Below are 23,809 nucleotides of genomic sequence, written 5' to 3'. Positions count from 1 at the left end.
TTTCCACAGTATGCATCCGATGAAGTGAGCTGTAGCTCACGAAAGCTTATGCTCCAAATAAATTGGTTAGTCTCTAAGGTGCCACAAGTACTCCTTTTCTTTTTGCGAATACAGACTAATACGGCTGTTACTCTGAAACTTATAAGTCAATGTGAATTAAACACTTAATTTCAAAATCAATATATTCCAAGGATACTTACTATGCAACAAAACGTAACTTAGAGAATATTTTTCTTCAAGGCAGTGTGGCCTAGCGGATAGAGCACTAGACTGCGACTCAGGAGATGTGGGTTATATTCCTGGCTCACGCACTGGCCTGTTGGGTACTATGGGCAAGTCACTTCATCTATCTGTGCCTCATTTTCTCCATCTATACAGTGGAAATAATGATGCTGAACTCCCTTGTGAAGTGCCTTGAGATTTATGAACAAAAAGCACTATATAAGCTCTGACCAGGGTCCCAGTGCAGGCCAGCTGAGGTCACTCAATTAGGGTGAACTGCAGAGAATGGGACAGACAATCCCCCAAAAGCTGGTGGATATTCCAATACTTAAATTTACCTAACCAGCATAAAACAGCTGCTTTATTACCTTACTGGTTACTCAGAAGTCCAAAACAACACAGTTCCCTTAAAGTGATCCAGCCTCAGGCCTCCATTCAGGTACCTAATTCAAATACGATGATTTCTGAAAATCTTCTTTGATCATATAAAAGAAAAGGTTCTACCAATCCCAAAGGATCGGACACATTACCTCCCAAGCTATTGAATATTCCAGATCTTACCCAAATACACACTACAGCTAATTCTTATTAACTAAACTAAAATTATTAAACAATGAGAGTATGGTTAAAAGGTCAATATACATACAGACATAAGTTCAGTTCACTGAGGTGCAGAGATGGTGAGCTGTTTTAGTTGCAAAGAGTTTTCAAAAATAGTCCATAGGTTATAGACCAGTGTCCAAATATCATATTCAGGGTGTACCAGCATAACTGGGACCTCAGTCTTGCGACTCAAACTTTCCCAGTTGAAGCCTAAGCAGATCTGAGATGAACAGGATCAGGACCCAAGGATTTTTTATACAATTTCATGTCCTTTTTAACAAGTTGGAGTTCCTCTGGGAACAAAAGGTAATTAGCAGGACTTTGAAGGAGGTCCATCCCTGGTACTTTGCCTTATGTTAATTCATATAGCTATTTGCTTGTTCCTCCACCATTCACAGATGACTTGCTGTACATTTAAGAGAGATGAATACAGAGATATCCCATGTTTACAATTCATTTAAATGCCAGGATGCTCTTTTGATCTCTGTATTAAGAGTACAACATTAATAGGGACTGTTGATTACATTGTTGACCCTATTCATATATATGTAAATACACAAAACTTCAAATATCTCCCCACATGCCTTTTGAGGGTTATTTATTTTGCAGGTTGTTTAACCCTTTCTAGCCATGCGTCACATAAGCGTGAAGTAGTACTCCTATGCAGTCTCTTTAGGTTCATGGCTGGGCCTCAGATGTGCTGTTAGCACTATGGACTTGCTTTTCAAAACCACAGAGCACCCACAATTCCAGTTAAAGTCAATGGGAACTACAGTTGCCAACCGTTCTGAAAATCAGGCCCTCTTAGTGTATTTCTGATCCTTTTTTCCTTGATAGGCTTTTTCTTTCTCTTCTCCATGTATTAACCTGTGTGATCCTACCAACTGTTCTAATTTCCATGAATGGAGTTGAAGACTTCACTGTAATGCCAGCATATTAAACTGGCAGTGGGAACCCCCTGAATCTGGACTCTGGAATTTGATTGCACAATTGTCATTTGAGACATGCACACTGTATATTAAATAGGTCATTAGCACACATTTATATAAATGTCTGAAGTGATTTAAAAACAGTGCAGGCATTCATTAAGTAACTACCATGTGATCTTTTGAAGTCAAATATGGAATAAATAGCCCAACCTTTCAAGCAACTTCACAAAAAATTGTAAAATTCTGGCTCTCACATTCTATTAAGTAGTACAGAACTAAGTTATTTAATACACACACCTTTGATCTCACAAGTGGAATCTGGATAGTAGTTTAAAATGTCATAGAAAATTTTCTCATCCCCTTATTTCCCGTAAGTAACCATGGGATAGTACATTTTCTTTATAATCAGAACTTCAGTTTTAGACTAAAAGCTTGTAATTGATTAATACTGTAATCAGTTTGCAGTAATTACTGGATTTATTTTTCCTTTGATTGCAGGGCCACAAGTTGTTGGGGATTTGTTCCTTGAAGTGATTCGAGCCTTTTATTCTTATTGCCAGGATGCCCTGGGTTCTGATCTTAAACTTAGCTACAGTCAAAGTGGCAATGTACTTACAAGGTATACCGTAACCATTTTCACCTAATAGTTGAAATTGTATCTTTCATAAGAGAGCTTACTAAAGTAAACTATTCAGTAATCACATTGGGTAAATCTTACCTGTTTATTAATAACATAAGTTCTAACAGTGTCTTTTTGATGTAAACAGGCTGAAAATCATTGATTTTTTTTTTTCCAATCTCTCTTTTATTTTCCTTTATATTTCCTACCTTGAGTCTCCTTTGGCATCACAGGGTTTTTCTCTTCCAACCAAGAGAATTTGAGATCATTGATTTAGATTCTTGGCTGATAACATCAGATTTATGTGTGCAGTGTTACATACATAAATACATACACCCACTGTGCCTCTCTAACATCAGATTTACTACATAAAATGTATTGATAGAACTCAACTTTTTAGTCCACAAAATCAAATTAAAGGTTTAAAGATTTTTCTTGGCTTCAGAAACACTTGCAAAATTTAGCTATTCCAAAATGGTTGGTTTTAATTTTTGAATTAAGGAACTTCATGTCTCTTCTTCAGGCCAACTTTCTAAGAACAGATCAAATAATACAAAAATGTGTATGCTTGTTGTTTAGTCTTCACTGATCATTTGTTTGTTCTTCTTACAGTGCGATCAAAGAGAATAGAAGTGCCTCAGAAATTGTTAAAACAGTCAACTTGTTGATCACATCCCTAAGTACAGATTTTCTATGGGATTATATGACCAGATGTTTTGAGGACTGCTTCAGGTAGTTATGCTGTCTGGCGTTAATGCAAAGATAAATTAAGAATTACATAGATAGGACAACAGCTAGGACAACAGAAGTGTCAATGAAAGATTCAAATGCCAGTGTCATGATCCTAACCAAAGGGGCAGAGAGATGCATGGTTAGATACTGAACTAACCATCTAATGTAAATAGTTAAATCTGAGGCAGTTGTTTATCTGTCTAAATACAAAATAAACTGCCATGGTTTGGTCACTCTTTCCAAAAAGCAACATGGTTGTTTTCTGGAGAAAAAAACTGCATGTTCATAAGTAGAAAGCAAGGAGATCACATGGGATAAGATCATACTTATCCCCTAGGATGAGCTTTCCTGGCCACTTGTTTTTTTTCAGTTAACGTACATAAAATACAGCATGCAGCAGCCTCCCCATATAGAAAAATCTGGACTAGTGTCTTCTCACATGCTATGTAGAAATAAATTAATATTCTTTAAGAGGCACACAAGGTGGCCAATATTTTGTTTTTTATAATAGGTGAACCTATTTTACTGTAATCAAAATTTTAACGTGAAAGTGCTTCCTCCAAAGTGTGCAATTAAGTATGAGTGTGTTTTCATTCTAAACCTAATTAGGTAATTGAAAGGAGGTGTCATTTCAGTAAGCATAGTATTTAAGCACCATAACTAGTGCTTGAAATGAGCCAATATTTATTGGAATGGCATAATAGCACTCTTCCTTTACTCTACTCCTGTCTCTGTGAGTTTTATAAATTTGTCTTCAGAAGATGAAATTCCCAGAAAATATCCCTTTATATGCTAGGCTACTAATAGTTGGGGGTTTCCTCAGCACAGCAGAGAGGAATTAGACTAACAGGTAACGTTGCTGAGTATCTAATATGAGCCTTAAAGAAGAGAAGAATCTCGTGCTTATCTTGATTAAGATAATACAATGTGTTCTTGTACTTCTCAACTACCATATGGTAGGATTCTAAACTGTATACAACTTTGTGATCACAATAAAATGTTGATAAGAACTTGACTTAAATAGCCAAGCTGATGGTGGATACAAATCGGCCTTCTTGGCTTGTGTAGTTAGCACGGATGCCAATATAAAGTACGTTTAGGTTTTTTTAAAAACAAAAAAACCCACATCCTGCAGTAAATCGTGTATTTTGAAAGAACACACATTCTCCTTCAATACCAGGAATAAATCCATGCAGACAAGATACCTTACTGAGAATGTCAACACTCCTACGATTTCAGAGCTCTGCACACTACTGTTGTTCCTTCTTGATGTGATTCCTTTGGTAAGGCAAGTTTGACCTAAAGTTAATCATTCAGATCCTGACTCATTTTCTTTCCTTTTATCAGATAAGTTTCAGTTTCACAGAAGCATTGCTTTTATTTTGGTGGATACATTTTTATTTATTTATTTATTTTTATAATGGGGGAAACTATATTTTCATTTGAAAAGAATACCAATGAATAAATACACAATGCTTTGAGCCAAATCCTGCCCACTCTACTCGTGTGAGGAGTTCCATTCAAGACCACTTCATGCCATGTAAACCAAGAGTAGAACTTTGTTCCTAATCTTCTCAGCATGTATAAGAGTGAGGTGTTAATGGGGGGTTTACTATCAGCATTGTATGCAACACATCCTCCTAATAAGAATGGTTTTGAGCTTCTCAGCTAATAGGCAAATATCTTCGTAAGTTATCTGACAAACATATAAACTCCAGTCTCAGAATACCAGCACTTCTTGGAAAATCAATTGTGACAAAGCTCTGTCCTTGCCTCCGTGGGTCCTGCGTTTCCTGGCGGATTTCGCTAGCCTCAGAGGCTCACTGTGACCCTCCACGTAACCCTTCTTTCTCTAGAGACAAGGGTCACAGTCTACTGAGCCATTTTCATCATAAGCCAGCAAGGGAGGTGAGGAGAAATTATCCTTCCTTGCACAGTCTCTGTCTCCCAGTCTCAGTGATTAATCAGGGGGCAAAGGTGGCGGCGGGGAGAGCCCGGGCCCACCCTCTACTCTGGGCTCCAGCCCAGGGACCCTAATAGCATTAGTTATGATAGCTGATCTTTCAGAAACATGACATGTACAATTCCCTGGGCTACTTCCCGCACAGCAGCCCTCACTTCCTCAAGCTCCACTTCACCCTTACCTCAGGGCCTCCTTCCTTGTGCCTGATATGGTGTGTACTACTCAGCCTCTCCAACAGCACAACTTCCTCCCACAGCTCCTGACATGCACACCCACCTGACTAACTGGGAGGCTTTTAACTAGTTTCAGCCAGCCCCTGATTGGCTTCAGGTGTCCCAATCAACCTAGCATTCTCCCTGCCTTCTGGAAAGTTCTTAATTGGCCCCAGGTGTCTTAATTGACCTGGAGCAGCTTCCATTTCACTTAACCTGGTACCAGGGATTTGTTGAGCCTGGAGCTAATATATCTATCTCCCACTACTTTTCTGTAGCCATCTGGCCTTGCCCCATCACACAATATATTGATTAGATGACTTACATACAAATAATGAACTTGTGAAAAGAGAAAATTACTGAAATTTTCTAATTATAACTGGATCCTTATAATAAAACAGTAATTTATTGAAATAGAAATTAGAACGGTCATGCATGAGTTATCAGTCTTGCAAAGTTCTGTATGCCCACTTGCTTGTGGGCGATTACTTTTCATTTTACTTGCCCATCAAAAAAAATTTCTTTAACTGTATCCTATTTTAAAGGATATAAAAGTCAGGTTTTTTTTCCACTTTGCTGCTTGGGTGGATCTGTTATTTGGGCTGTTTTGCAAGGCTATTATCAGTAGTCAAATTCCATTCAACACTAGGATCTGGTTCTACGTTCAGCACTGGGTGGAGTAATAGCACTATTTAAAGCAACCATATGCAACTTAACTCAATGTGCATCATATATTAGTCACATCTGTGCTCACTGAAGTTAGACTTTATATTAGGCAGCTTGACAATGGTAAAATCCATTTCTGTCTGCTAAGCTATTTAGCATTTAATTATTTTAAATCCCTGCTTATTTTAGGAACTTTACTCTGAAGTGCAGACTCAGTATCTCCCACAGATGCTCAGTTACATGGTACAGTCTCTTCTGGAGAATGTGGAGATTCTAAGTTTACCAGAACTCACTCATGCTTTAAAGACCTGCTTCAAAGTGCTTAGCAAAGTACAAATGCCTCCTGCCTACTTGGATAATGAGACTGGAAGTGGAAACTCGGTAGGTATTGCTGCAAGGCCTGTTGCATATTATTATAAATAACTATTCACAAATCAAGAGTGGTGTACTCACCTTATTTTAATAATGCAAATTATTTTATGGAATGCTACTAACTTTTCTACTCTAACTGAAATTTAGGTTACTCATTGCGGCAGTATATCTATGTAGGCCCCTTTCATACACTCTGAGTCACTTTGTGCTATGTGTCTGAGCTGTTCTCATTTTGAGAATCCACTCCAACCTTAGCTGACTTGTTGTCCAAGCCATGCAAAGGCATAGTATTGTCTAAAACTAGGATGTGGTGCAAACCCCTTTCCTGCTCCATCCCATCTGCCGAAAAGAGCCTGGTCTTCTGTGGACGCTACTCAATGCAGTGGTAAGATGCCCTGGGGCATTTGAAATAAAGAGTGCAAGTGGCCAGATCAAGCCCAGCCTTTTTGTTATCACGATTACCTGACCTGCTACAAGATGCACTTTAATACTACAAATGGTTAAACAAGCTCACAAGAACAGGGCAAATAATTTATGTGTGATAAGGTAGAAAACAAACTTCACAGTTTGCTAATGATGAGCAATAATACAAGCATAGAAATAAGTTAGAAACAATCAGACTTGGCAGTTGCTGCGTTATTGACGTTATAATCAATGGCATAACAAGGAAACCCTTTCCTTCCACACTTTATCACTTCTTAAATTTCCTGTTGGGCTACTATTGCGCAACATTAGATCATGAAGGTGCTGAACATGGCCCAGAGCCTCAGAGAGGAGGAGGTGTGAGGAATAGTTTTAAAACAAGTATAATTTTGTCTTAAAGGCAACAGAGCCGCTCATCAGTAGCCGCATCTATTTCATGTAAATATCTCTTTGGCTCCAACAATTGCCAGATAAGGAGGTTTATTCATAAATTCAGGAGATTCATAGATTCCAAGGCCAGAAGGGATCATTGTGGCCATGTAATCTGGCCTTCTGTATAATACAGGCCATAGAATGTTCCTCCCCCAAAAAGAGAATATTAGCTAAACAGCAATCATCAGCAGGACCATAACTCTTACAAGTCTATTGATACCACTTTCACAAAGCCACAGCACAAGTTATCAAGGCAGAAGGGAAGGGATTCCTGTCCTACACTCTTTTCCCCCTGCTGCCCCAAGTGTGATTTCAATTATTTAAAGTAACTCCAAAAATACAGTGTAATAAAATAGACACCCACTGCTTCCATTTCAGAGCCCATTGAAACAAGAAAATGGTGATATAACTTTAGAAACCAAGCCTGCAGTACAGAATGAAGATGACGCTGCTTTCGCTCCCCTCAAGTCTGAAGACAGTGGCATAGGTCTAAGTGCCTCATCCCCAGAGCTCTCTCAACACTTAGGATTGCCAAGAGTGACTCCTGAGAAGGATGATGTTTGGAAAAATGGAGGGAGTATTCAGAGGACTTTGCACTGTATCCAAGAGTTAGTTGATAAGTTTGCTAGTAAATACATTTTTGGGGTGCATTTACAAGACCCAGGAAATGGCAGAATTTCGATAGCAAACATGAGCGTAGGAGAGAAGAAAGAAAATAATTACAGAGTTGCTGAAAATGCTAGCAAGAAAAAGAACCCCTGGGAAGGAAAGCAAATTACCGTACCTCAGTTTAAACAAATGCTTTCAGACTTGTTCACAGTTCGAGGGTCACCATTTAAACAGAAAAGTCTGGAGCCTCTCTCCCCTGCAAACCATGACCTTGGTAGCAAAAAGGGAAAAGAAGAAGAATGGGACATTGACCAGGTAATGCTTGACTTGCGGGACATGAAAGAAGACTGCAGAGAGGCCTTTGCTGCTGCTTGTCACCTTCTACTGGATTGTACTACCTTCCCAGTCTACCTTTCTGAGAAAGAAACAGAACAATTGTATTTATCTCTGTTTCAAGTTCCTGGTAAGAATTGTCTTTAGACAAATAACTTCAGTGTCCCAAAATGTAAATTGTACTGCAAACTAAGTGCACTATGTACTAGGCACAACCAAGAATGTGTACACAATATAATGTGACAGGGTGTGTATTATGAATGCAGTTATAGTGCATTTTGGGTATTTGGAGGGACATGGGAAGAGACTAAAGGCAAATTGCTTACTATGGCCAAGACATGCCAATATTAGAGTGCATCTTATGTTTTAGAATTGAGCTTGTGTTGCAGTTTTTAAATCCACTTTGTTCTCCTTTGAAATACGTTGGTGTTCCGGTCCTGGATAAAACAATTCGCCCTACCCCCTCAGGGTTCCCTGCGGAAAGAGTCAACACAGGCTAACATTGTAATATCAGAACAATTTGCATAGTTAGGGCTGGTTCCCATTGACAGTTCAGATATCCTCTTCCAGGGGAGTAAGAGTGGGCCTTTAGGAAGGACAGGCTTGTGGTGGACACAGGAGTGAGGAAATGGGAGACCTGGGTTCTGCTTCTGGCTTTGCGACAGATTTCTCATCCCAGTAAAATGAGGATAATACTTACCTGCGCCCTGGGCAGTTGAGTCTTCAACGTTAGAGTTCTTTGAGATGCTCAGAGGGAAGACACTTCAGTTATGTAAAGTGTTATAATTAAAGGGTTTAGAGTCATACAGCGTCTGAGTTCCCAGAATATCATGTTGGAGTCAATATAGGCATTCTTGGTTCCAATCTGACTTTTAGGGCTTTTTACTCTCTATAGTCCATACAAAGTAAACAGTTTCCAGGGAAACAAAAAGAACCTCACTCCCAAATCAGAGAATTTGTAGTAAGGAAGGGAGGGGTGAGTAACTTTCTATAAGAGAGTTCATACAGAAGCTACACGAATAGGAGAAAGAATAACGTTAATTTGAAAAAAATTACATCTTCATGCACATTCTTAATTTTCAGATTGGTTGGTCTTTTTTCACTTGATTGTGAGAGGAATGTCTGGGCTCAGAGTAGATCATGAGGAACTAGCATTCTTCTACAAGTATGGATTTGTCAGGGGGGTTTTGTTACTAAAAATCCAAAGCCTTATATTTGTAATTATTACCAAATCTTGTCAGTGGCTTTCCTGTTACAATTTTTGAGGTGCTTGTGTTTTAGGACTTTTATATTTAGTTAGTTCTAATTGTACCCCAACATCTCTCTCTCTCAAACAAATTAGTCTAGCTGTTAATGGACGTATCATGAATGTAACAGAATATAAAATGAAAATGTGTGCATTTGGTGGGGAGGTGCTGAGAGGATGACGCTCTTGGTAGAATGTTGAGATTTGCTATGTTGTTTAGCTGTTTTAATGTTTTTTCCTAGTCTTTTGGGCTGCTTCATGATAACGTAGTGGATAATAAAATTTAACTGGTGTTAGAAGTGCCTAAAATATATGTATAAATGTTTTTTAATTTAAAAGAATAAAAGTGTAGTACATAACATATTTTAGTAGGTCAAGCTATTGCTACACATTGAAATATAAGAGTCGTTATAAAGCTCATGATTTTGTGCAGCCTAGAAGGGAAGGTAAATTCCATGGCATCTTCAGATTTGACAAATGTCTGATAAAGTAATCTAACGTTTAAATGTTATAAAGGCATTTTTTCCCTCTGTCTTCTCTGAGGAGGTTGTGATACCAGCTTCCCTCTGTGGCTTAAATCCCTAATGACGATATGCTGCTGCGTAAATGACTGCTACGTTCAGAATGTGTCCATCTCCACACTGCTTGAAGTTATCAACCATTCTCAGTCACTGGCACTTGTGATTGAAGATCGAATGAAGCGGTATAAAATCTCTGGACACAACCCCTTCTTTGGGAGACTGCAGATGGTCACAGTTCCTCCCATTGCTCCTGGCGTTCTAAAGCTAATATCGGAGAAAACAGACTTCTATCAGGTGTCAAACTCTTTACTGTACAAATATACTTTAGCTAAAATATATGTTAGTCATAATTAAATGGATTTTCTGGGATAATTCTAACACAACATTGAAGGTAGTGCCTTCATGTCTACTGGAGAGTCTCATGTATGGCATAGTTATACACACTCTGACATAACTTATGTCTCTTGTAATGGATCATGGCTGATATTTTCAAAAGTCAGTGGAGATTTTTAGAAAATTTCTTGTGCACAGATTTAAAGATCTCTGAGTTTGAGGGTGGATGCTCAGCACTTTTGGAAAATAAAGACCCAGGTGTCCCAAGTGGGGCATCAAACATCACTAGTCACTTTTTGAAAATCTTGATCCCTAACTCTAAATGTCTTCAGTTGATTTTGTTTTTTGAACTTGAAAACTACAATTTGAAAGGATTTTATGCTCTTTTGAGCTCCCAGTATGAAAAATTAGTGGTGGTGGATAAAATGGGGGGGGAAAATCAAAGTACTCTCCTTTTTTTTTTTTTTTTTTTTTTTTCCCCCTTATGTGGAATAAAAATATTTCTGAAGGGTACCCTATCAGTAGCTGTTTGTGGTCCAATAGCCACTGTCAACTACTACTGTAAAAGAGCTTCACTGAGAGTTTTTAAACAGCTTCCATTTTATCTATTGATAATAGAAAGTAAGAATTTCACCTGGCTGGTGGGCCCCAAAATGCTGTTTAAAAGGCAAAACATAGGGGGCAGGAAAAGAAGTTTAAAATGGTTGCTTTTTTTTTTTTTTTTAACCTCATCAGTTTCTCTTACCTTTCCTGCAAAGCTAATGAACTGGGATAGGGGAAGCAGGAATAACAAAACAAGAACAAAACCGTATGGTAGAAATAGATGGGATGGAGGATAGTGGAAAAGAGACTGGATACCATTATCTAAAATTATATACTCTGGTAATAAGGTGGAAATGTTACACCTCTGCGTCACTGGATATTTAATCATAGATAGGATGTCTTCATTTGGATTATGGCTTTGGACAATCAGCATCCATATTATTCATAGACGAAATATTGAATCTAAATCCAATGGGTGTCTCTTTGATCAAATACCATAGTCATTTTTTTTATTCTGCAATATGTTATGATCTATCCCATGTTATTTATAGGAAATATTTCTAAGGACAACTGTAAAGTTATCTTAATATTTCTTTCTGCTTCAGCCCAACGTCAATTCTCAACTCTTTGTAAAAGCTAATGTGAAGGGCAGTTGAGAGGCGTAGCTGGAAGGAGAGGTAATTTGAGAAGGGCATGTCTAAGCAGCTAGTTAGTTCTTAAAACGAAGTGCGGTGTGGGGGATATTCTAAATTCAATTCTTAAACTTTAATTGGGAGCTACTGTTTAGTCATGTGAGGCAAAGATGGCTCTATCACATTACCACTTCTTTCAACTTTGTTCCTCTTTGTATGCCAAAGTGGTAAAACCATCCCAGTGTTCCATTTCTTACGTGTGTGCCACTTTTGTGTTGCAATTTTTGGTATTATTTATATCATCTGAATTATGAATGTTTAGGGTTGGGATTAAAGTTAGAAATGGAAGCAGAACTCTGCTTTCCTCACCCGTTAGTGCACAAACATGAGTTGATTGCAGCTCCAGGACAGTGCTATTGTGTTCCCCTAGTTCCGGATTTGTGAATCAGCCTCTTGCTCTTCCCTAAACTGAGAATATGTAGGATAGGAAAATATGAACTACCCTTTTCACAAATACAAAACACTTTAGTGTTTATACCAAGCTTTTAAACCAGTGGGGGGGTGGTACAATGTATTTTATCTGTTCCCCCAGAGAGTCGCTCAAGTGCTTTGGAATCAGCTGAACAAAGAGACAAGGGAGCACCACATCACCTGTGTGGAACTGTTTTATAGGCTGCACTGCTTGGCTCCATCAGCTAATATTTGTGAAGATATTATTTGTCATACGCTATTGGATCACGATAAAGTAAGTCCTGTATTTCCTAGGCTGCCTCATTATTGTAGTGTCTTACCTCTGGTTCCAGCCAACCTTCAGCTCCCTAGCCATATAGCTTCAGGGCTTCTCAACCCCTGCTTCTCTGGAGACCACAGCTGAGAATCTCTATCACTCCTCCCTGTGGTGAATTCCCTCAGGGTCTCTGGATGAATCAACATAGGACCCATCTTAGTCATTGGATGCTATACACTTTCCCTAAAATCACAGATTCTCCAAAGTTAGCAATCCTTCACAGCATTTCTAAATATTTTCCAGATCCATCGGTAAGTCTGAAAACACTTTGAGCTGGACGTTGACTTATTCTTCCCAACCTTATGTTCTGATAAGTCATTTGACCCTGTGTCTGAGACAGCACTGAACAGCTCCTAGACCAGGCAATAGTCAAACTGTATTTAAAATGAGCCAATTCCCTTTAGCAATTTCATTTCCCTATTTTCAAGATCGATCAGTTCTTTCTTAGTTTTTCTGACAGCTAACATGTAAATTAAGTAAAAGGTCACAACCTGATGCTAATCTATAACCGCAGTCTTAAACATTCTACGATAGATTTTTATATATAGCTATATCTATCTAATCTGCTTTCACAATTCTGAAACTTCTTATATATTAAGATCTATATAGGGGTTGTGGGTATCTGAATAGTCAAGAGTTTGAAATCCTATATTTTAGACTCTTATACACATTCAGGGATGATAATCCTCAGTAAGGTCTGCCTACTAATAACAGTCCCTTCGTATCACCCTTCTTTGTCATCCAACCCCCAATAACTCAAGAGATTAAAATACTGTAAATGGGAATTCCAAACATGTCTTTTCTTTGAAATCATCAGCTTTATTGTGCATTAGGTGCTTTTTTGTTTTGATTGCCTTGGGTTGTGAGTGCATGGCAGGAAAATGACATTGTATGTTAATCCTATCTAGAAATGGAAAAACAGGTGCAGAATTCTTAAGATTTTAGAAGTAATCTATGCAATAAGCATTTTTTTTACTAGAGCCTTTTAAATTCACTAAACTTACTACATGTACCTCAGAATCAAAAAGTTTCTGTCTTCTTCTGTAAAGGGGACAAGGCTGGAGGCACTGTTCAGATTCTCTGTTATATGGCATTTGACCAGAGAAATCCAAGGCAGCAGAGTCACTTCCCACAATCGATCCTTTGACAGGTATTGCTGTACTTTGATTTGCCTGGCTTAATGTTTATATAAATATATTTAGGGAAATTATACTTTTTTTGCTAGAAAAAAAAAATCTCCTGGACAGTCATGAACCAAAGTAAGGCCGTCAAATATTTATTTATTTTTAACTTAAAAATAAAACCCCCTATTTGTGTTGGTAACACACTCTCACCCAAAGTAATAAAGTACTTGTGCTGTGGGGGTTTTTTGTTTGGTTGGTTTTGTTTTGTTTGGTGCTTCAAGGGGAGGAGTTTGGAGTTGCTTTCCGTGTTGTCAGCAAAGAGTGAACAGCTGAGGCCCATCTTCTAATAGGAGTGGCTTCCTACATCAAGAAGATGGGGCCTTTCCCTAGGAAAGGATAAAAGGGCCCGGCAAAAGCAACTACATTCAAAATATTGTTAAAGTAATGCAAGGGTGGCATGTTACTCATTGTGCTCCTCAGTCTTATACAATATGAGCCAAAAATTTCAAGCCTTATGAAGTAGGAGAGGATATTATAAAAACGTTCTCTAATTGGAGATAGCGTGTGTGCAATATACACACACATAGTATGTTTTGCCTTGCTCCTGCAAACATGTGCTCGACTTTGAACTCAGTGGCACTACTTCTGGGTATTGGAATTACTATCAGGAGTAAAGCTGAAACATGGGCAAGTATTTGCAGGAGTGGAGTCTAAAAATGTGTTGTGAAAGAGGGCTTGTAATTTTACTTCTCCTTTGCAATTTCTCCATTCAGATCTCTGTTTGTGGTGTTGGACAGTCTAAATTGTTCAGATGGTGCAATTGGTGCCGCAGCACAGGGCTGGTTGATACGTGCTCTCTCACTTAATGATGTTGCACGAATTCTTGAGCCAGTACTATTGCTGCTTCTTCATCCAAAGACACAGCGCACATCCATCCATTGCATCAAACAGAAGAATTCAGCAGGTAAAGCTGCTCTCAGGCTGAAAATGTAACTGTTTGAGTTAAGTCAATTAACAGTTAGTCACTGTCATAAATATAAAGGGAAGGGTAAACCAGTTTAAAATCCCTCCTGGCCAGAGGAAAAATCCTCTCACCTGTAAAGGGTTAAGAAGCTAAAGGTAACCTCGCTGGCACCTGACCCAAATCACCAATGAGGAGACAAGATACTTTCAAAAGCTGGGAGGATTGAGAGAAACAAAGGGTCTGTGTCTGTCTGTCTGTATGCTGCTTTTGCCGGGGATAGACCAGGAATGGAGTCTTAAAACTTTAGTAAGTAATTTAGCTAGGTATGTGTTAGATTATGATTTCTTTAAATGGCTGAGAAAAGAACTGTGCTGAATAGAATGACTCTTCCTGTCTGTGTGTCTTTTTTGTAACTTAAGGTTTTGCCTACAGGGATTCTCTATGTTTTGAGTCTAATTACCCTGTAAGGTATCTACCATCGTGATTTTACAGAGGTGATTTCTTTACTTCTATTAAAAGTCGTCTTGTAAGAAAACTGAATGCTTTTTCATTGTTCTCAGATCCAAGGGTTTGGGTGTGTGGTCACCTATGCAAATTGGTGAGGATTTTTCCCAAACCTTTCCCAGGAAGTGGAGTGCAAGGGTTGGGAGGATTTTGGGGGGAAAGACGTGTCCAAACTACGTTTCCCAGTAAACCCAGTTAGAGTTTAGTAGTGGCAGTGGAGATCCAGGGACAAAGGATAAAATTAATTTGTACCTTGGGGAAGTTTTAACCTAAGCTGGTGAAAGTAAGCTTAGGAGGTTTTCATGCAGGTCCCCACATCTGTACCCTAGAGTTCAGAGTGGGGGAGGAACCTTGACAGTCACCTTACTCCATTTTAAGCCAGTCTTTGACCTTAGGTGTCATACTCTTCAGTTTGAGGTGTTTCCTTATAAGCAGCGATGCCAGCTGCATATATCACTCTTCTCAGTTACACCTCTAATAATGCTTAAACGCAGTTATAGAGTAGGTCATACCTTTTTAAAGGTATAAGGCCCATCAGTATCTTCTTTTGGGTTAGCATTTCTGCAAAAGAAGCTTCTAGACCTCCTAATAGTTGAATTGCTTTTTTTAATCCAGCTATCTGTTTGCATAACAGTTTTTCTACCTTGTTTCCTATCTAATTGACTTGCGAAACATCATCGTTCTCACTATTTACATTATAGTAGCACCCAAAGGGAGTCTCTTGTGCCAGCTGCTGTGCAATCATAGAAGTAGACATGGTCATTGTCCCAAAGAGTTTACAGTCTGAGAAGGTTTATGGTATCTCTGACTTGTACAATTCCATCATAAAACATAACTGCTCAATGAAATTATTTCCTTGGCATAAATAAGATTTTTAACTTTTAATGTAAAGTCAGTTACTTGATCACCATTACATTTTCTCTTACAGTTTGTCTTTCAGCATAAAGGCTATTGAATGTTTTAACTGTAATAATAAACACTAATTTTTGAAATCTTCATATTTTTTTCAGAAGACTTGCATCATTGGTTTAGCAAGAAAAGTGCCTCTTTCAAAGAGTCATTTGGAGCCTCTGTGCTACATGAAAGCAGTTCTGAAGAAAACATACCAGTGAGCCAATTTACAACTGTGGACAGGGAAGCTATTTGGGCTGAAGTGGAAATAGATCCAGAGACATCTCAGCTAAAAAATGGACTGCCTGAAAACGAACTCTCTCACTGTACAGAAACTCCACAGGATACCAGTGGTGATCATGATAACAGTGAACACACAGAATCAGCAGATACCAGCACAGGACATATTGATAGTGAAAATACATCATCTTTTTCTCCTTCTCTGGATCCACAGGAAATGAGCAATGAGGAGAACTCCAGAGCTACAATCGACTGCAGAGAAAACATGAAGAATGTTAGTTCATCTAATGCTTTCCCTCTTCATGGCTCCAAACCCAGTACTACATTAAATCTTGTGCGTGCAGACTCTGAGAAAACTCAAGCGTCGGAATCACTATCAAGTGATGAGGAGGTGGATTTGGAACTCCAAGCGATTACAACTTCTAGGCTGCTCAAGCAGCAGAAAGAAAAACAAGAGATGATAGAGGCTCTGTTTAAACACATTCTCTTGTATTTTCAGCCTTATGATTCCAAGAGGGTTTTGTATGCTTTTTCTGTGCTAGAGGCAGTACTCAAAACAAACCCTAAAGAATTCATTGAAGCTGTGGCCAGTACTAGCATGGATACGAGCTCTACAGCTCATTTAAATCTCATCTATAATCTTCTAGCTCGGCACCAGGAAACTCTTGTGGGACAGAGCTTTTATGGTAAGCTTCAGACTCAGTCACCAACCATGTGTCCCCATTCTTTATTAATAGAATTGCTGGCTTACCTCTGTTTGAGTTTTCTGCGCTCTTACTATCCATGTTACTTGAAGGTAACCCACAAAGATGTGCTTGGCAACAGAGATGTCCAAGTCAAAAGTGTAGAAGTCTTGATTAGAATGATGGTGCAGCTGGCCACAATGCTAAAGTCAGCAGAAAACAAGAATATCGAGTTTATACACAACTTGCTTGGAAGATGCAAAATTCAAGAGTTTGTTCTTCTTTCTTTGTCTGCTTCTATGTATACAAGTCAAAAACGGTATGAACTGATGACATCTGATAAAATTAATAGTGTCATCGAAGAGAGCCTCTTTGAAGAAAGCCTTATCAATTTTGGGCAAGATCAGATATGGAGTGAACACCCCCTTCAGATTGAGCTGCTGAAGCTTTTGCAAATATTGATTGCCTTGGAGCACCATCTTGGACAGACACATGAGGAACTGGAGAACCAGCCAGACCTATCGAAGGAATGGCAACGAGCTCTTAATTTCCAGCAGGCTATTAGTGCAGTGCAGTATGTGCATCCACACCCAATAACTTCACAAGGATTATTTGTCTCTGCTGTAGTTAGAGGTTTGCAGCCAGAGTATGGCTATGGGATGCATCCATCTTGGGTAGGTTTAGTCACGCATTCTTTGCCATACTTTGGGAAATCTTTAGGCTGGACTGTGGCACCATTTATCATACAGATATGTAAAAACCTGGATGAACTTGTTAAACAATATGAAAATGAAACTGTGAAGATGTCTGTGAGGTAAGATTCTTAAATGCAGAGTTTTGATATTTTAACTATTCAGTACAAAATACTGATAAGCTTATTTTCTCAAACCTCATACTATTGTCTAAAGTATTCTAAAATTACTTTTTTTTGTCTGACAAGTTATTTTAAAAGCTTTGCTTTCTGATACCTCAGCAGTTAGAACATAGAACCAAATACTCTTTTGACCATAGTAGTCATGTAAAGAATGAAAATATCCAATTGTACTATTAATAACTTTTGTGTTCTTCTCCAAAGTGTAACTTCTAAAAGGGAGAACATTACGCCAGATTATCCTCTGACACTTTTGGAAGGCTTAACAACCATTGGTCATTTTTGCCTTTTGGATCATCCTAATCAAGCCAAAAAGGTAGTAGACTGCTTCTTATTACTTCAGTAGATATCTGTCTCCAAATGCCAACCATACGTTTGACAGTTTGGCCTCAATTCAGCAAAGTACTTACGTTCTTGGCTGAATCATGACCATTAATGTCTATTATTGTGGGCCCAAAAATGAGAGGCGGTTACCATAGGGATAGCAGAATCTCCTTCCATGTAGGAAGAGGAACATGCTTGTGTAGAGGAGAACCCTCTGCTTGCAGATGATAAGGTAACTATTCTCTCACCCCAACTCAGTGTGTGCTGACAATAAATATATTTGGATTATTGGACACTACTCGTTTATGGAAAAAGTACAATATTCTCAAATTATTCTGAAGTAATTTGTATGTGTGAAGAAAGAAATGTGAATGTCATGCTGTCAAAAAAGCTATAAAGGCATTTTTTCTAAAAATTTCTCTAGAACAATATGAATTTTACATTTATAAATATAAATATATTCAGTATGCTGTTAAATGAAAGTGAGTGAACAAAATTTGTACATCTGAAAAACCGCACTGCAGACAACTCTATATGCATCCTTTTTTCTCACTTTTTTTTCCTTATATTGCAAAACCAGAACAAGTTTAATTTGATCTTCCCCACCCAAATACTCATGCATTTTGTGGCTCTATTCCCAAGTTACTTTACTTCATTTGTTTAACTGGAAAGTTGCCACAGAATAAATAATCAGAAGTATATTTAGTGGCATGTATTCTAAATGAGAATGTATTTCACGCTCTTTTTTTTTTGTTACAAATTATGTGGAAAATGGAGATATGTAGTTTGCACCATGTATTGGAAGAGGATATGGTCTCAAACAGAGAAATGAACTCTTCAATCAAAAGCAAAATCAGTAGAATGTTATACTCTAGTTACACATACTTACCCATTCTGTAAGTGATAATAAAGTTCATAAACACAACAGCTGAATGATCTAATGTTTTGCAAAATTATTATTACAAAAGACTTCTTGGATGGAAAGCAGATGTCCGCACTAAAGATTGTGTAACAATATTAAGAATAATGAATCTGCATACACTTGAGTGTTTGTCCACAGAATATGTTGTTTAATATAGATATTTGTTTTCCTAGGTGTCCCCTATATCTGACCCCACAAACCTGAGAAATGCCAGGAATGCCATTTTGGAAGAATTGCCTCGTATTGTTAACACAATGGCCCTTCTTTGGAGCGTTATAAAAAGGGAAGACTCTCAAAAAAGACCAGTTGACTTTCTTGGAGCAACCAAAGGCTCTTCTTCAGTTTACTTTAAGGCAACCAAAGTAGGAATCCTTTCCAAGCACTCTTTCTCCCCTGCCCCCCATTATCTTTTGTGTAAAGTTCTTGTATATGGTTTTGCCATTCTCAAAATAGCAAAGTAGTTTTACAGTTTCTGAAATTTATAGGCTGCAGAGAATGTTCCTGGTCAAAGGTGCAGAATTCCTACTATAAAAGACTTGTCACCTTTTGTGCAAGTCAGTTGCAAGTGTCAGATTTCCAAACCTAAATTGATGCACAATTTGTATAAAATTAATTTGCCTTTTGGTGATTTTTTTTTCTGCCCCCTTTTTCCCATACATGTGCTTTTCGCCCCGCTATTAAATCCTCTTCCTTTCCTTGTATTTTTTTCTCCATTCTCTCTTTCAAAAACAAAACAAAAACACTGCAACCCAGAAACAAGGTGTCTGTCCAAATGAGTGTGAGAGAGGACCTCATGCAAGTTAACAGTTTCTGGCTTGTCTGGAGTGAACTTGAGCTATGCGTGCTCTTTCATTTACTTAAGTATTTAGAATTCGTTCTGCTTTTGTTTTGAATTGTAATAAGATTTTGCCATATCGATCAACATTTGAGTTTTAAAGCTGATGACATCATAAACATGACACAGCACACTGCATATTTTCCCCTTAACTACTGTTACACTCAGTTTTTGAATAACTGATACTGGTAAGATAAGTAGTATGTATGAGAGATAGGGTTTGTATAAATTTATCTTAATTTTTGATGATTGTATTGAAGTTAATCTTTATTTTCTTGAATAAGCTGTGAACTTTGCCCAGTGAAGCCATTCTAAATTTTCACCTAGTCAGCCTGTAACTGCCAGCTTCCCAATTCTTTTGTGGGCAGAAGAATGATGTGACAGTTTGTCATAGGTGTGATTTAAATTTTATTTTAAGAAATATTGGAGGGTGAATAAGAAGATTGGGTGAGAAGCTGTATTTTTGTTGAGCAATTACTTATTTTTTGTGGGCCTGTTGAGGCCCTCCATTACACATTGATGTGGTTGTCTACTCCATTGGGGGGGGGGGCGCGCGGGGGCATGGGCAACTTGCTTGAAAACAATTTTGTGTTTCTTCCTTTTTGAGTATATTTCCATGGGTGAAAGTTGTGGGGGCGATGGGTTTTTTTTGTTTTTAGTGGGGGATATGACCAAACAGACAGCTGCCTCCTTGGATGTTGGTTTCGGATTTGTACAGATTGTTTGTTTACTGTATTCATTCAATGAGCTAACTTCCAAGTTTGTTAGAGATGGAAGGTAGGAGCAGGAGGACCCAGAGGCGGATTGAGTAAACGGGCTTCTTTATTACGGTACTTGTTCCCCTCGACCCAATTGTTGAGTAACCCCCAAATTAATTACATCACACTCTTTTTTTATTTAAGTTAATATGTAAATACCCACATTTACTGCAATGCTGGCAAAACCTTTATTTAATAATAATAAATATTAATAGCTATATACTGAATATAATTAAACCCGCCCCTGTTTACAGCTTTAAGCATATTATACAGACATTTTACCTTGAAGATACATTTCATTGCAGTAATTGTAGCATAAGTTTCCTTAATCAGTAGTTCACAGGGGAGGGAGGAAGGGGCCATGACCCTGAGCTCCTTTATGTACCTGGGAGAAGAAGGAAGGGGGGAGATCACACTTTTTCCACACAAAGGGTATCCTTCAGACAACCATATTCCTTATGCAGCTGCAACGCTTATCTATTCTTAACAAGCAGAAGGGAAGGGAAGAGGATGGCAATTTTATCAAGCAAAGAAATAGTGCTTGCCTGTGCCTTATTCCCTATTACCATGATAGCAGTTACCCAGGTCTTTACTGAACCCTTACATACCCCAACAGAGTATGTAAGGGTTTTATTTTTAGACAGTTGTGGTAGTTGATCATTCGTTTACATTGAAGTATAATCCTTTGTTTTCTTTACTTTGTTTTTGCTTATCTGTTGCTTTGATAACATTTATACAAAGAATATTGAATCATTTTTTCTTTCAAGAAGCCACTCAGGTCAGAACAATTGGGAATCTGAGACACATATCTGGTTTACTGAAGAGCTCCTATACTCTTATAACCTTTTGATTCTTACAGGAAGAAGGCAGCAAAGAGTCCATTGAAGCAAATGAGAAAATGTAAAATTAGTGTTCCAGTTGTCCTCTAAACACAGTACTTACAGTTTCCTAAAAAATACTACTTAAAATGTATATTCTCTCTCTTCTTGGAATAGCCTTTCATTTCTCTGCCAAGCTGGCCCTGCCACTCTTCTCATGTCCTTCAAATCCTTTCTTCCCTCCTTGAAAACTCACTTTTCCATTAATTCTTACATTGCCCTCTTCACTAACTTCCTCATCCCATCCTCCTTTACTAAATTGTCATCCAATTCTCTACTCTTTCTAAAATATTTTATATATTTGTCATTCTATGTATACTACTAGTTTCCTCCTCCTCCTCCTCCCCCCATTTTACAGACATTGATTAATAATGAGGAAGTACTGTGTATGAAAAATGATTGGGCAGAGAATATGCATGATGAAAAATAGATTTTTGTTTTTGTTAGCTTTCCAGGATTTGAGATCACACCTTTTTAATAATGGAGGAGAATGAATCCATGAGAAATAATCTAAATTAACCTGAATCAAAAGTGTACAGTACTATTCTTTAATGATAGTATAACTTCTGAATCCCACATAAAAAAGCCACAGAATCTCCAAATGAACAATGAAGATCAGTCTTGAACGTTTTTGACAATGTTTAGCAATAACATATTAATCTCTTTTTTTATAGACAATAAAAAATAAAATTTTAGATTTCTTGAATCCGCTGACGCCACACCTTGGAGTCCAGTTAATATCAGCAGTAGCAGCAGTGTGGAACAACAAAAAAGCTCATAAGAATCAAAGTAAAATAAAGGTGAAGTTAAAGAAATGTTAATTCATATGATAGTTTCTTTTCTAATGAAAAGACAGAGGTTTTGTTCCTAGGTTCACTGCAAAGACCCACGTTTTGTTTTATTTTGGTTTTGTTGTACAAGTGACAAAAACAATCCATTAGATAAGAATTTGAATTCAATATAATGGTTAAAATTTAAAATGTGAAGACTCTAAGTAAATGGAACAAATATAAACAAATAGGAAAAATAAAGATTTTAATTTGCGTGTTGAAGAAAAATACTGAAAGAAGAAAATATTTTACTTAAAGAATCAAGAGACCATTTGTCTGGGGCATGACTTCTGTAACACAACCTGAAGACTTCTGTAACACAACCTGAAGAATTTCTTTCCCATGACAAAAATAATCTTACTGGCTTCCCCTTTTCTGGAAAAAGTTATTTTATTTTTTATAAAATAGTAGAACTTATTTACTTTGGTCAATACTTGGTGTTGGAAATGAAAATAGAAAAGTGAGTTAAATACCATTTTTTTTTTTAATTTATGTGCAAACTGAAACAGGACTCTCATTCTGCACATTATTACAATTTATTTTAAAATCTTATCTCAGATTTAAATAGCTGTCCGGAGAGTGACCTTTCTCTTTTGTGACTACTTTCAAGGTTTAAAAATTTGCATTCATTCCACGCTGCAACAAAAACACAACGTCGCAAACATTTTTGCAAAATGGAATTTGCAAAATAGCTGTATTCAGATTGAAAAGCTCAGCTTTTCAGTTTGTTCTGTCTCTCTGGTCAGACTTGAACAAAGGAATCGCAAAATCCTTTCCAGGAGACATGTAATTGAAAATATAAATCTCCATGAAATGTTTTGGCTTTGAAACAGCATGTTTTGACTAAATTTCATTTAGATGAAAATGTTCTGACCAGCTTTAGAAACAACTGCAAAGGAAAAGTTCTTGGATACCAAGGTGGTGATCTCCACTTTCATGCATAGATGCAAAGAACAGTTATCAGTAAGCACTATGTGCTGTGCCAAGCCAAGTCCAGCACTTTAATACCAAGCTATTTTGAGTTGTTGGAGCCCAGACAACTCCAGTTTTCCTCCATTGCTGTCCAAGGCTCCAGGTTAGAAACCTTTCCAGAGGAGGAAAGTTAGAGGTAGCTCCCTCTGGAGCCAAACATGGTTACTAAGTACAAGCCCTCTTCCTAATCTGCCTTAGTCGGAATGCATTGTCTCATTATGCACCCAGCCTACCAGGGCAGGTCAGAAAGAGAGAGAGAATGAGACCCAAACTCTGATCCCCTTGGGGGTCCTTTTATGATAACTTGTTGCGTAGTTCCTAAATCACCTATTTGAGTTTCATATGCATGTTTGCATGTGGTTAGTAGTGTGAAATGCTGTTTTCCTCCATCGTTCCCTGGTACATTGAACTTAATTATGTTTGTGTCATTTAGATTCTTCCAGTGGCAAGTGCATCTCAGCTTATTCTTGTGGATTTAGTGTGTGCACTTAACACTCTGAAGACTGACACTATATTACAGCTGGTAAAAGAAGTTGTCAAGAAACCATCCCAAATCAAAGGCGAAGAGGTAACTGCTAAAATAATACTCAGCTTTACTAGGTCTTCATTCTTCCAAGGTGTCCCTGAAAAACATCTCTGCTAACCTTATTAGATGGGAAAGAGGTTTTCAACATTCATTATTCTTTTTTTGTTACTGGTAATTATTATTAGAATTTGTTTCCTCATCATATTCTGTACCTGATTAAAGGTGTACTCAATGTGTATACAGTTTCTGATTTTCATTTTACAAGAGTAGTCGTTAGTTGTTTTTGTGTTACTTTGGCAGCACAAAGCTG

The 23,809-nt window shown here is 37.8% G+C and overlaps 1 protein-coding gene across 5 annotated transcripts in view; it reads left to right on the top strand.

Moving 5' to 3' along the window:
- DOP1B (DOP1 leucine zipper like protein B) overlaps positions 1-23,809 on the top strand; it is an 87,438-nt gene that overhangs the window by 39,667 nt on the left and 23,962 nt on the right. For 3 of the 5 annotated variants that reach the window (XM_084611778.1, XM_084611779.1, XM_084611782.1), the window contains 14 exons: positions 2,253-2,373; positions 2,986-3,105; positions 4,286-4,388; positions 6,136-6,327; positions 7,552-8,245; positions 9,905-10,176; positions 11,983-12,135; positions 13,227-13,327; positions 14,075-14,265; positions 15,780-17,397; positions 17,659-17,770; positions 18,874-19,062; positions 21,846-21,971; positions 23,407-23,541. In XM_084611778.1, coding sequence (XP_084467904.1) covers positions 2,253-2,373; positions 2,986-3,105; positions 4,286-4,388; positions 6,136-6,327; positions 7,552-8,245; positions 9,905-10,176; positions 11,983-12,135; positions 13,227-13,327; positions 14,075-14,265; positions 15,780-17,397; positions 17,659-17,770; positions 18,874-19,062; positions 21,846-21,971; positions 23,407-23,541 — 4,127 coding nt within the window. The remainder of the gene's footprint in view (positions 1-2,252; positions 2,374-2,985; positions 3,106-4,285; positions 4,389-6,135; positions 6,328-7,551; positions 8,246-9,904; positions 10,177-11,982; positions 12,136-13,226; positions 13,328-14,074; positions 14,266-15,779; positions 17,398-17,658; positions 17,771-18,873; positions 19,063-21,845; positions 21,972-23,406; positions 23,542-23,809) is intronic. The other 2 variants (XM_084611781.1, XM_084611780.1) reach the window with 2 other exon arrangements.

This window comes from Lepidochelys olivacea, assembly GCF_965140295.1.
Source record: "Lepidochelys olivacea isolate rLepOli2 genome assembly, chromosome: 1".
Classification (NCBI taxonomy): domain Eukaryota; kingdom Metazoa; phylum Chordata; order Testudines; family Cheloniidae; genus Lepidochelys; species Lepidochelys olivacea.
Note: the sequence above shows the minus strand (reverse complement) of the source record. Positions and strands in the feature narration are given on the sequence as shown.